We start from the raw sequence: 14,144 nt of genomic DNA, 5'->3' as shown, positions 1-14,144 counted from the left end.
GCGATGCAAAGTAAATGGAGCATAAATACGAGGCAATTACGAGGTCCCTTTGCCACACAATAACACTCCAAGGACAAAAACACCATATAAATACTGCACTTGTGAGAATAGAAAAGGCAGAGTGTGATTTGCAAGTTACCATAGCAAGTTACACAGTTCACAGCACAAAATGGGAAACACATACAACCCCCCCCACACACACAGGAAGCGTTAAGCAGCCAGTTGGTCACACACTTCCCATGCTAATCATCACCTACTCAAAGCTGATGGCGACATTGTAGTTGACTTTCTGCTTGAATGCAACTAAACTTTATCTCCACAGGCCTTGATTGGTTTAGGGGAAGAAAATATTAAATTAAGTAATTAAATATTTAAGTTCCTGAGACTTCTGAATCAACATCTGTGCAAAATTTACAAAACCTGTATTTCCATCTAAGTCATAATCACAAATTATTTTCCTTTCTTCATCTAACCTTTTTATCATTGCCATAAACTGATGTGGTTAAAGCCAAATGAGTAGGGTACTAAATGGGTTTCTGCACCATCCACTTTATGTAAGGCTGTTTTGGCACACTGCATGTGTCAGAAACGTTATTGCACAGTAAGCATAATTACTCATAATTACACAGTGAGCCATTAACAGGTAAAACTAAGGTTTTACTGTGTTTTTTGCTTTTAAGTAATGAAATTTAGTGACATGCTGAGTAGGGAAGCCCCCCTCCTTAGCGGCTAGTGACTCTGGGATAGGCTCCAGACCCCCTACCACCATGACCAGGACAAGAGGCTAATGAAAATGGATGGATGGTTGGATAGAAATACTGAGTGGTGTATGTAATATTTAAAAAAAAAAAAAGTGTTAAGATGGAATTTTATTCTGTCTGCCACATAAAGGGAACATGACGCAAATGTCCCCGCTATAGTTTGCCATTGTTTACTGCAGCCTCATCGGACACTGTCAGGATGAGGGAATGTCCATAGTGCCTGTTTGGTTGGGATGCACACTGCAGCTGCTCAGAGTCATGACTGGTTCCATCGTGGTCGATGGTAAACATGGGAAAATGAACAGAGACTGTAAATAAATAGCCCCATCCCACTGGAGCTAATTCACTCGATATGTTCAGAACAATGGCAATTTCATTCGATATGCCCGGGTTCGGTGTGTGTCTTGAACGACTCTCCAGCCCATCATCGATTTGGGGGGTGGGATTGTCTTATCCACAAAAAAAAAAACAGTCTGTGTGGAACTGGACATGATTTCTTTGTCTGTTGTGTTTTTTGTTTGTTTTTTCTGGTCTTGGCTACTTGTGGGAAAGAACATGAGAGGAGGTAGAGCAACTACTGAAGAGCTGTCATTTGTGTATATGCCCCCAAGGTTCCAAAAAACCACTCTGTCCTCTACTTCCTGTTACACCAACTGCCTTAATTACCGAACTGGAATGACTGTTCGACTTAATAGGCCGCATAGTAATGTTTTCAAGATGGCTATGGTACAGTAAACGAAGCGCCCTTCAGCAGAGCGGTTTCCAGGAACAGGCCTCAGATGTATCAGATCAGCAGAGAATATTGCATTCATATTGCTTTTAGGATTTCTAATAAACACTTCTGACTCAAAGCATTAAGTGAGATTTTATGCTTCTCACATATTCTAAAAAGTTAGTACAATGTTTTGTAACAGATTTATGTTTCAAACGTTTGGAACCCTTACAATCTTGTTATTTATGCAGTTCTACTTCATTTTGCAATTGCTGTATGTCAGACCTTATAAAAAATAATCAATTTTAAAGTTTCCAGTTTGAGAAAAATTCCTCTATAAATAGCTATTCTTTAATAGTGATGCAATAATCACAATAATTGCATTTCCAACATTTAAATATATATGTAAACAAGCAGACGATTTCAAAGTTTGATTTCTGGCCTCTGACTCTGTCTCTCTGTGGTTTCCTCAGGCTCACTGTTTTTGTGGGAAATCTCTCAGGCTATAAACGATACCACACAGCATGCGAGGATGAATTCAGTCTATAACTTAATGTCGTTTGTCCATTCCACTGCTGAAACCCTTTAAAATGCCTTTCCAGTATAAACAAGCCAAATATCTGGAGGGTTAAACACACATTTTAGGAGATCTGGGCAGATCTGTGCAAAGTTGTGGCACGCAGGGCAATCGCTGCTGATTGAGAGGGTGCCACACCAATAATCCAGAGAAGCCAGTCTTGGATGGGCTCTCAGGTGTGATGTTAGGCCTGGTTGATGGCTCACGGAGGGTCAGTGTGGGATAGCAGCACAAGTGGCCTCAATCCCAGTGCGACAGGCTCTCTTGCTGACCCTAAGACACTTTTCTGCAGGTATCTCTCCACTGTGACTTATTTCAGAAGCCTGTGGGTCTACGGTTACGTGTTACTATCAGCGCTGTTGGCAGCAGTTGTTTGAGTTCCATTCTCAAAACAAAAGAACACACCCACAATGCAGTGGGGATTTTCTATATGCACATCTATGTTGCTAAAGGAACATGTCATAGCATATATGTTCAATCCTGAATGTGTTTGAATACCAGATGATTTAAAGGATGAAGAATCACTGCATGTCTTTGGTTTCATGTTCTGCTGAAACATGAAGTGTGATTTTTAAATGCGTAAACCATACAAAAAAGGGCGATAAAGCATTATTGTTTTCTGGCTTCTTATTTCCATGTTTTGGCTAACAATAATCACCTTTTACTTGCTATGATTTTTGTAAAAGGAGTAATTCATGTGGGGCTGGTTGCTCAGAGGTAGAGGGGCTCAAGCACCTACTGGAAGGGTGAAACCCTAAACTCCACAGTCTCTAGCCTCTCAGATTTTCTTCTCATGTGGAGGATGCAAGTAGAACAAGAACATCCAAGAAGTTAAGAAATGTTGCTTTAGAGAGCCTGAAGTTCGTGGGCAGTTATGAAAGGAATGGAGACAAGAAGACAAGAGAAATAAAGGAGAAAGGAGGAGAACATTTTAGGAGACAGATTTGCAGTGAGAAGCCAGCAGAGGCCTGGTCTCCATCAGTTCATGTTCCGGTTGAGATTTTCGTTATGAACAGTGGGAAAAGGCATAAAGAAGGATCCGGAACCACTGGGATGGGAATAATCGCTTTCCGCAGTTCTAAAGGGGACTGAGCCAGGCGCCCGGCCCACACTGGCCCCACTGTGGGAATGTGGTCTGTACCGTGATGGAAGAAGCCTGTCTCCACTCTAACTGCACACAGCAGGGTTCTGCCAGCAGGAGCGGGGACAGGGGTTCAGCGGGGGCTAGACAGCACCAAACCCTCGGCAATAAAATCCTGCTGGGAGGACGGGGTTTGGGGCTGGCGGCTGGGATCGGGTGGAGTTTCGTCCATTCAGGCGCCAGTGTTGTTCAGTTCAATACAGGATGGGGCGAGAAGTCTGCTGATCACCGCCACTCAGACAGATTATATTCATCCCCCTTCTGGTGCAGACTGCCGGTTCCAGCGCCAGGAAGCGGGCTGCTCACCGCGAGACCTAAACTACAAACACATCAATTAGTTAGAATGACGCTGTGGTCATCATGGTACCATTTTGATCATCTGGAGGCGAGTACAGACCCTACTCCAGACAAATGTGTCCTGGGGTCTCAGTGAGTGGAAATGTTCATTCTTTTCTGAACCTCATAAGGATGTGATGTCATCGCATCTGGTCCTGTGGACTTCCTTTTTACTATCATTATTATCATTTGGTAAGCGGTTCAGAAAATGTGTGTGTGTGTGTGTGTATTATCATTTGGTATACACAGATGCATGTACTCATGTCCTGTCAAATATGTTCTCAGTACCTTTCTAGTAGAACCTACCACAAAAAGCATAATTGCAGTCATAGAGACAGTGTGCTCTCTCTCAAATACCAGAGGAAGGGTCTTGGGGCTGCAGAAGGTCAGGAAGAAGTAATGCCATATCTGGGGGTCCAAACCTGGCCATAACTCAAGTAGGGAGTGTATCAGGTAAAGGTAGAGCTGAACTCAGAAGCTTCTGAGAGCTTGGTCCGTCTTCCAAGGTCAATGAACTGAGCACCCAACTATTATTCACAGGTATTTGCATCAAGTTTGGTCCTGCTTTTCTCAGGTGGGAGGGATTAAAATGACTTTACATATCTGTTGCTGTGGGAGCGGCCATGCATGAAATGGCTGGTCCACACATATCTTCAGGGAGGATTCAGATATTGTTATGACTGGCTTTAAAAGAGGACGAACCCCCAGTAATGCGCTGAATGTGCCAGAGATCACAAATAAATATTCTTTGAACATGAAAATGAACTGACAGGGTGTACTGATGTGGCTCAAAAGCCCTGCATTTAAGAACTGTTTTGTAAGAACACATCAACAAGAGCAATTTAGAAGTAGCTCTGGGCAGCTGGAGAGTCCACAGGTCAAAGGGTTCATGTGCTGATTTTTACAGAATGAATGGATTGCTTGGGTATGAAATTCTTAGCACTCTTGATTACTTGTGGTCGAGCAGTGCGGCCAACTTTCAGAATTTCAGGAAGCAGTCAATTTACACGTTCATTCAACCCTTGGGTTATGATACAGCTTTCTGTTTCTGGCATTTCCACCCAAAATTCTGCAGCCCATTTTAATTATGATTGTTCATAAAGCAATTAAAAATCACAAATGATCACCTAGTGTTATTCTACACCTTGTAGCTAGTCATTATCACAAGTTCTATTCTTCTTGAAATTAATCTTTTGTAGACCTCATTTACCTGCGATGAATCCACTTGAGTGTGTGTGTGTGCATGTGTGTGTGCGCGCGTGCACAAATGTCTGAATCTGACATTTGATACTTCAGTATAGCTTAAGCCAGTTGCTGGTGGCTGGCTCTGACCACACACACCACAGACATAGAAAATTTGAACGAGACAAAAAATTCAATGAAAGTGGCGATCACTGATTGTACAGTATTTGTTCAGATGTGGTGTGGAGGATGTCAAGAAACGTTATGGCAAACAGATGAAAGAAACAATATTTATGACAAATAAAAGTTGTAAATAAATGGGTCAAACTGGACCAGAACGCAACCCGGGGGGTTAAACTGTCACCAGTTAAGGCAGGGTTTACATGACAGGGAAAGAGAAGTCTAACGTATTGACTGTCCCGCTACTCACAGACTCACCCCTTCAGTAAGATTACCATACCTGATATCCAGGCCCTGCAAAGAGCATCACACTTCACACTTAGTGACAGCAAGGTTTAACCACACACCCATACACAGAGACCCAAGCAGGACTCATGTGAAGTTTTAACCCTGTTCAGCTTAACTAATGCTAATCAGCAAAGATGGGGATAGGGGACAAGATGCTGGTTCTTGTTGACTTCTAGATAGTGCAGGAGGAGGTGAGGCTGTCGCTTAGTAGGATCTGGGCTGGAACCTCCCGTTGGACTCCCCCACCCCACGTCAGCCTCCACTCCAGGCTAACCACTGCGTTGTGGTGGTTGAGCTGGTGGAGGTTCCTCCTCTCTCTTAAGAAAAACTCTCTCTCCCTCGCTCGCTCTCTTTCTCTCACTGTATAAAAGGGTCCGGGGTGGGTTTGCACCTCAGACTGTGGTGCTGAACGGGAAGCACGCCTCAGTGGAGGAGCGTGGGGGAGAGCCGCACCTCCTTGGACCTCAGGAACGAGTCATCTGGAGCCGTGTGGGACCCATGGGTAAGCCCCCCATTCGCTCCTCCTCTTGAACAGACCTTCTGACGCTCAGCAGGCTTCACAAACAGGATGTCCTTCACGTTATCACACTCTGCACTCGGGCCATTTCAGACCTTTCATTACAATGGGCAGTGAGGTTAAAATGCCATCGCCCATTGTGAGTTTGCCGGCAGACAGGCGTCACGTGCTTCACGACACTCAACATCTATTCTGTGTTCCACCCGAGAAGCGGTTCTGAGTCAGCCACCGGTTGCTTGATACTAACAATTGTTCTTCATTTAAGTTTGAACCTATGCCAAGATAATAAAACGTGTCTTTCGGAGAACGGGGATGATCCCTTTTGCAGACAGTGACACTGACAGCCAAGTTAGATCAGCACTTCTCTCAAGGACAGAAACATACATCCAGATTTGCTGCTATGATTTCCGTAACTAGAGTTAAATTTCACTGCCTTCACAACGTTGAAATGGTCATTCTGGAGTAAATGAACCGAGAAGAAGCGCACACCCTTCAAGAACAGCATTCAGCCACACTTAACTGTGGGACCCAGAGCCTGAGTGGACGTCCTTTTCTTACATATAAGTGCTGTTAACTTCCAAAACCAGTTCGACATGAGCCAGAAACACAGTTTAAAACCCTACTCTGTACCCTGTTAGGTCAGACTACTATTGCAAAGGATTCCTTTGGAAACACGGCCACTTCAGAGAGCAGTCTGTCCAGTTCCTGCTCCCTCTGGGGATCTGAGTCCCAAACCAGCAGCAGTTGGACCTGGAACACAACACATAATAGTGAGGAGGCAAACCTTCCATTGCTACGACCTTGATGACAGTCATCGCTGTAGAAACACAGTGCTCCCAGTAATATTACAGGTCAGGGCTGCAAGAGCTGCCCCAATGACACTTAAACACTGCTCCTGTGAGCTGGAGGATTTCCTGCCCTGGTTTGACCCAGGAGAGAGTCCATCCCTGAGAGGTTCCCTTTCTGTGACAGGGTTTTAGTTTGACGACTGGGACATCGGTGCTTGGGGTAAACAGGATCACAGCTCATCCTAAGGGTGCTGAGTCAGACTGGACCGCGTGACCTTCCCCAGAGAAAGATGCTTGTTTATACACACACACACACAATTAAAACGCTCACAGCTATTTTAAATATCATAATGCCGACACCATATAATACTTTGTTGTATAATTGGAATAATATAACAAATAATAATTTCTTTCTATGTCTTTTAATGTTTTCATACATTGATCCATTATCAATAACCGCTTATCCAATGCAGAGCTGTGAGGTCCAGTGTCCATTGAGGAAGCAGACTAACAAATGGCATGAGATGATCTAAACTTGACCATGAGTTTAAGGCTCTACTCCTGCCAGTGCGAAGGTACTCATGTTATAAGAGCAAGTTGTAGAGGAAAGGGTATACATTTTCATATACTCTCGAAGATTTTCATTGTACAGCACCCCGTGTGGCACCGTGGGCTTCACAGCTTCTTCTTCAATGCAAAGGAGAAAAAAATGCGCGCAGAAACAGAAAAAGTCACTCAAAATAGTATAAATACAGAGTCGCTTATGAGAGTGCTGTATATCTACATGATACTGGACAAAAATTTTCCACCACTAAGCTTCTGCCCTACTGATGATTCCCAGTGGAGAACAAACCAATAATTATGATTAAACAAGTTAATGCACTAAATTCAAAACCTGCTATGCAGCACTGACGCGTAAGAACAACACAACAAACACATTTCTCATCGTGCTAGTTAATGTTTCTAGGAACTTTTCAAAACTCCTAAGAACACAATGTAAAAAATAGAAAACAAACAAATAGAAAAACTTCTCGGGCAACGAAGAGAAAACATTGCTTTATTTCTGTGACTTGCTTGAGAGAAATTTTTGTGAAATTCATCGGGCCACAACTCCGAAATGGCAGCACCTGTGCCCTTTTTAGATGTTCAGCAAACATGCTGGCTCAAAGATGTCGAGAAAAAAATTCTTGTTACCAGGTCAGACGTGCTCCCTGGTGATAATCTGATATAAATTACGAATCAGAGCATGGCTGACATTTGAACCTCCCTGTCTGTCATGCCGAGCATGCTGCCAGACACCAAATTTTACCAAAAAAGACCGACAAGCTTCCAGAAAGGTATTTACTACTCCATAATATAACCACCAGGACACTGTTAAACCTTCCATTATCTCTGGAATGCCCTACTGAGCACTTTTGTTGTACATTTTTGCAGAGCACCAATGTTAATAATGTAGACATGCATCACCATGGCGACAGTTGATTGGTTCCATAAGTTAAGCTCCATTCCAGGACACTTCAATCCTGTGTGCCTGGAAACATCCATGTTTGACCAAAGGGAATTTTCCATGCTGCCAAAGGTTTAAAATTAAAATCACTCATGGCACATATAGATGAAGGAACATCAGTTAAGAGGGGGGAGCACAGTGGAGCTGACACAAGAGAATGTTTTCTATCTTTTCCTACCATTGCATCTTGATGGAAGAGATTCCGGCCGTGGCTTGTTACGGTGTCGAGTAACAAGTCTGTGCCCGTTGGTTGAAGCTCGGGGTGACATTGTCTTGGCCGTTTGAGCTACAAAGTTCAGTTTACAGAAGACATCGGCAGGTGTGTCGGTTTGCTGGGTGGAAATTGCCATTCTGACTAAGAACCGGAGCAGTGGGATCATGGCACCTGTCTTTTACCTGGAACACTTGAAATTAATTCAACGCAGTGGCAGAATATTAAGAATTTATATATCATTTATATGTCCACACTTTCTGTTTTCCCAAAGGTGAGATGTTGTACTGTCTTGAGCTGATACCTGGTGTCAGCAGAATGAGGTGAACGCCTTGATGTTTGTGATGTTCCGCGAAGGTGCCGATGGTCTGCGTGCTGTTGAATAAGAACGACTTGATGTCAATTTGAGTGTGGAACGCGATCCCCATGCTTGTTTTGTCCTCACACAGGCTGAGTGACACCTGTCTCCTCTGAGACTTGCAACAGGATGCCCACGGTGCCCGAGAGGGCAACACCTCACCATGCCGTGTTCACCCCTTCTGCGCTCACCTGCTCATGGTTTGCCCTTATCGCTCACGTCGCCTTCAGCCAGAAGCCTGCCAAGTTGCCCCTGATTGACCGCAAGCCTTTCATTGCTGCCTGGAATGCGCCGCTTGACTTGTGCATCAGCAAGTACAACGTGAGCGCTAATCTCAACCTCTTCCACATCCAGGGCAGCCCTCGAGCAATCAGGACTGGCCAGGATGTCACCATCTTCTATGCCAACCGCCTGGGCCATTATCCCTTTTACACGGAGCATGGGATGCCCGTCAACGGTGGCGTGCCGCAGAACTGCAGCCTGGAGTCCCACCTGCGCAAGGCCAACCGGGACATCAACCACTACATCCCCGCGGAGGACTTTCATGGCCTGGCCGTCATCGACTGGGAGTACTGGCGCCCACAGTGGAGCCGCAACTGGCATAAGAAGGACATCTACCGTAGGAAGTCCCGGGAGCTTGTCCGCAACGGCTACATCAACGTGACAGAGGAACAGGTGGAAGAGCTGGCACACCGCAGATTCGAAAAAAGCGCCATGGCCTTTATGAGGGAGACGCTGGAGCTGGGCACCCGCACTCGGCCCCAGGGCCTCTGGGGCTTCTACCTCTACCCCGACTGCCACAACTACAACCTGCATGAGCACAACTACACAGGCTCCTGTCCACTGACGGAGCAGGTCCGCAATAATGAACTCCAGTGGATGTGGAATAGCAGCACGGCACTCTTCCCCTCGGTGGCTATCAGGAGGCGCCACGCAGACAGCGTCAGTAACCTGCACTTCTCCCGCTGCCGGGTTCTGGAGTCCCTGCGCATTGCGACCCTCCCCTCCCTGGAGTATGAGCTGCCCACCTTTGTGTACATGCGCCTGGGCTACAGAGACGAGGCCTTGGCCTTCCTCACCACAGTGAGTGCTAGGGAACAAAAAGTCATCACCAGTGGCAGCACACGAGCATGTAAAAATAAAGTCATACAGAACTGAGAACAGGAAACATCTCCCAAGAGTCATCACTGCGATCGAGTGAACAGTCAAGTCTTTAAAAATGCAACATCATGCATAAAGACCACTATCTTGTATATAATGTATATACATAAATAAAAATTCCTAATTATATCAAATACTTCAGATTTTATTAAAATATGGAATTATATTCAATTTCGACAGTGAGAGATGGAACAAATGTAAGTTGTGTACAATAAATTCAACAGCAGCATCAGAACAAGGAACAATGATACTGGAGGGTATGAGAAACAATAGTTAACCTTAAGTTAAGTGGCTGCAGCGTAAAACCAGGTGTTCAAAGACTAACAAGCATGGTGCCACATTACTGTGCTTTCCAGAAGGACCTGATCCACACTATTGGAGAGAGCGCTGCCCTGGGGGCAGCAGGCTTTGTGATCTGGGGTGACCTCAACCTAACCTCCTCCAGGGTGAGTCTTCAGGAACACATCCGTACTGTAAATGTCACACTTTGTAGCATTTAAATGAAAGGGATCCCAAGTGCAACAAGTGCCATGGTATTGTACACTGCTTGAATGTTGTGGAACAGTTGGTAATGTACATTTACATTTATTCACTTAGCAGACACTTTACTCCAAAGCAACTTACAATGAACTCTATGTAGTGTTACCAGCCCGCACACCTTATTCACCACAGTGACTTACACTGCTAGATACACTACTTACTCTGGGTCACTCATCCACACATCAGTGGAACACACTCTCTCTGTCACTTACACACTAGGGGTGAACTTGAACAGCATGTGTTTGGAGTGTGGGTGAAAACCGAAGCACCCCCACGCAGACAACATGCAAACTCCACACAGACTGACCAGGGATCAAACCCACATTCTCTCAAACCACCCAGGCGCTGTGAAAGGGCAGCAATACTTGCTGTGCCACTGTGCCATAATGTATTAAGGGGACACTTGTTAAGAGCCTGTTTTGGCTAAAATGTGCTTTATACAGTATGGGGCGTGGTGGTGCAGCAGGCTTGGCCGAGTCCCCGCTGTGGGGTGGGTCTGGGGTTCGAGTCCCGCTTGGGGTGCCTTGCAGTGGACTGGTGTCCCGTCTGGGGTGTGTCCCCTCCTGCTCCAGCCTTGTTCCCTGGGTTAGGTTCTGGTTTGCTGCAACCCTGCTTAGGACATGTAGTTTTGGACTGTGTGTGTGTGTGCTCTATACACAAAGTGGAAATCTCAGTGGAATATTCTAGAACCAGCAGTGGCATAACAACTTACCAGGTAGTGGGGGGGACAAAAAGTATTAGCAGTAGTACACACGTTCCTCGTGTTATGGACATTTATGTTACGAAGTTTCAAAATATGAACATTTTCCAGTACACTGATTTACGTTTAATTACATTTTCTTCACTCTTCTATTTTCTAAAACTTTTGTCTGTCGCAGAGCAAAAATGGCCTGTGTTTCCCATTAATTAATAACAAAACACATTCAAACAGAATAAAAAGACAAGTGGAAAGCAGGACCACTCCACTCATGTTTAACAGTCTGTTGTTGTTCTGTGATCAATGAAATCGGTGAGGGATGTTGTTCACGTTCATGGAATGAATGAGTCAGATATTGGCACTGAAGAGGAATATTGGAAAAGAATGTAATTTCATCTTCAGTGATTTCTTAAGTTTTAATTTCAATGTAACTCCAGGATAATAAAAGTGACATAATGAAAATTCTTACAAAGGGTTTTTATTTGTTGTAACCATCTCCAAGATATTTAGACAACGTGAACAATAAATACATTTAGGGTCTTCATTAGGCTTTTATTGATTATGCAAATGATAAAGTTGAAAATGGCCAGAAGTTGACAAACATTCGACATGTTTACGTAATGAGTTGGTCATCGGCATTGAACAGAAGGTTATGGAGATTAAATATTTTTTATTTTCAGTACTTTTCAATCAGTTTTAATTTCAGTGTAGTTTGACGTTAATTAGAAATAATAAAAAGTGTTAAACGAGGATGTAAAGCTTTCACTTCCGGGTTGTACCACACCACGACCGCATGCTTTATTGGACAAGTCATTATTAATGCTGGATGGAAGTGTTAAGAGTTTTTTTTATTTGTAATAGCTTTGTCAGAGGAATTTACCGAAGCAAAACACGTCTATAATTCCAGTAATATCGATTGCAGTTAGCGATAAAAGTGATTTTAGAGGTATGAATATATTCCTGGTTTCAGCTGAGTTGTGAAGTTGAAGCTGCAGTTGAGTTACACACAAATATTGGGGGGCAAATTGGGCCTATTTCAACACTGGGGCAGGAGGACACTGTCCCAATTACCCCTGCATATGTGTAAATATAGAACATATACACTAATAATGTGTAATAAATAGCAAAAAGCATTGTATGTTTCTCATGACACCTGTCTATCATTGTTTTTCAGCACAACTGCTCCAAAGTGAAGGCCTTCCTGAGCCACCGACTGGGCCGCTACATTACGAACGTCACGCGCGCGGCGGAAGCATGCAGCGACTTCCTGTGCCACGGCGGCGGCCGCTGCGTGCGGAAGGATCCGCACGCCCCTCACTACCTGCACCTGTCCAGCGCGAGCCACCGCATCTCGTCCGTCGGGGGCGGGGACTTCGTGGTCACGGGGCGCCACTCAGAGCGCGAGCTGCGCCTTCTGGACGAACGGTTCCGCTGTCATTGTTACCAGGGCTACGACGGAGATCGGTGCTCGAGTCTCGCGACGGCGCACGAGAGCTCGGCTGTAGGGCGCGAGCGTTCGGCGCCGTTTCTGCCGCTGCTTCTGTCCCTCTTCTTTCTGTGGGCGGGATGAGGCGGCGCGCGGCGATGACAGTTCAATAAGTTTCGATGGTTCTGTGTTTTCGTGCTTCAGAGTTTATTTTTGTATCGTTTTATACGTCTGCTACTGCAGAATGGATAATGGATATCCAGGTGAAACAACAAATAGCCGCTTGAAAGTTACTTTTCATACTAGTTTGGTGGTGTTCAGGCCAGGGTAAGTTTCAAGTTTCAAGCAATAATATAAAATATAACGGTAACAATGAATGATAACACCCGTGCAGCCAGAGAACTCAGAACGTGGGAATGAAATGGGAATGCTTAGTTAAAGTGACAGTGTAATTTACCAATCATTGTGCTTGGAAGGAGCAGTCCAACTCTAACTAAAGCCTAGCACATGATTTGGTGAGTGTTCGTGTTGTATACTCTTACAGCAGTGGGGTAAAAGCTGTTCCCGTACCTAAAAGTGCGGGTTCGAATAGACCTGAGCCGTTTTGCAGATGCCATGGCAGGGAAGAGAAAAGTGCCCGTGGGCCGTGTGGGGTGACTATGATCTCTCATGATGCGCATCGTCTTTCTGAGGCAGCGTGTGGTGTAGGTGTCCTTGACTGCTGGTAGCTGTGTGCCCATGATTTCCTGAGCCGTTTTGACCACCCTCTGTAGGGCTTTCTTGTCCTGTATGGAGCAGCTGCCACCCCAGGATGCGATACACACCGTGAGGATGGACTCCACAGCACACCTGTGACCTGTAGAAAGTGGTGAGGACTGTAGTGGACATCCTGGCTTTCTTCAGACGCCTGAGGAAGTGGTGTTCATATAGGGTAGTACAACTATTATACATGATATGATGCCACAGTCTCCTTATTTATTGGGTCTTACTCATTGTTTTTTATTCCCAAAAATCAAAGTGATGCTGAAAAGGAAATTTGATGATGTTCCAAGCACGCGTAGTGTGAAGGCTGAGCTTAGTCACGTCTCAGTTCTAAATTTTCGGTTTTCACCTAACCTTAAACACGAGGTAGAAGTTGTAACCATGGGCTTTATAGCAGCGAAAGGGGTTGCAATAAAAATTGAAAGTAACCGTGTGGTATTACAAAAAATAGAAATGAGTCATTCCGGAAAAATATTTTCTGAAGAGGAACATTAATACAACACAGAGGCAGTAGCCATCATGTGGTGCCTGAAGAACCACTGTGTAGTATACATTTATTATTTTACATACTACATAAATATATATATATATATATATATTTATATACATTATAACAAGGATACATTGTACCAGATTATAAGCACTTTAAGATGTAAACAAATGTTTCCTGGTAGTCTATTTGAATTCACTGTGAATCTATCATTATGATAATTACTCTTGCCTCTAGCTCTCAGGTGCACATAACATTTCGGAAGCTTGAGAGACTAAACACGCCTACACTTGTGTGAAATGAGAATTTTCTCCTCTCTGTGAAAGATTCCTGGCAGAGATCAGCCCATTTATCCCTAAATTCCACCTAATCCAAGAAATGACAAATATTAATATTCCCTAAGGTTTTCCTAAGATCCAGCACATAACAGTAAAGCCCTTTTGGCCTGTGATTCTGGTATGTTCTCGAGATTGTGTTAAAATACTTAGACAGTAATACTCAAATATACTG

General features: G+C 44.4%; 1 protein-coding gene across 1 annotated transcript; it reads left to right on the top strand.

Annotated features, from left to right (window-relative positions):
• Positions 1-5,585: 5,585 nt before the first annotated feature.
• hyal4 (hyaluronidase 4) lies at positions 5,586-12,942 on the top strand. Its single transcript, XM_018747255.2, has 4 exons — positions 5,586-5,679; positions 8,650-9,641; positions 10,076-10,165; positions 12,131-12,942. The coding sequence occupies exons 2-4, from the start codon at positions 8,688-8,690 to the stop codon at positions 12,524-12,526; spliced, it is 1,440 nt and encodes a 479-aa protein (XP_018602771.1). The 5' UTR covers positions 5,586-5,679; positions 8,650-8,687; the 3' UTR covers positions 12,527-12,942.
• Positions 12,943-14,144: the final 1,202 nt, after the last annotated feature.

Source organism: Scleropages formosus, chromosome 2 (assembly GCF_900964775.1).
Source record: "Scleropages formosus chromosome 2, fSclFor1.1, whole genome shotgun sequence".
In the NCBI taxonomy this organism is placed as follows: Eukaryota; Metazoa; Chordata; class Actinopteri; order Osteoglossiformes; family Osteoglossidae; genus Scleropages; species Scleropages formosus.
This window is presented reverse-complemented; position numbering and strand designations above follow the sequence as displayed.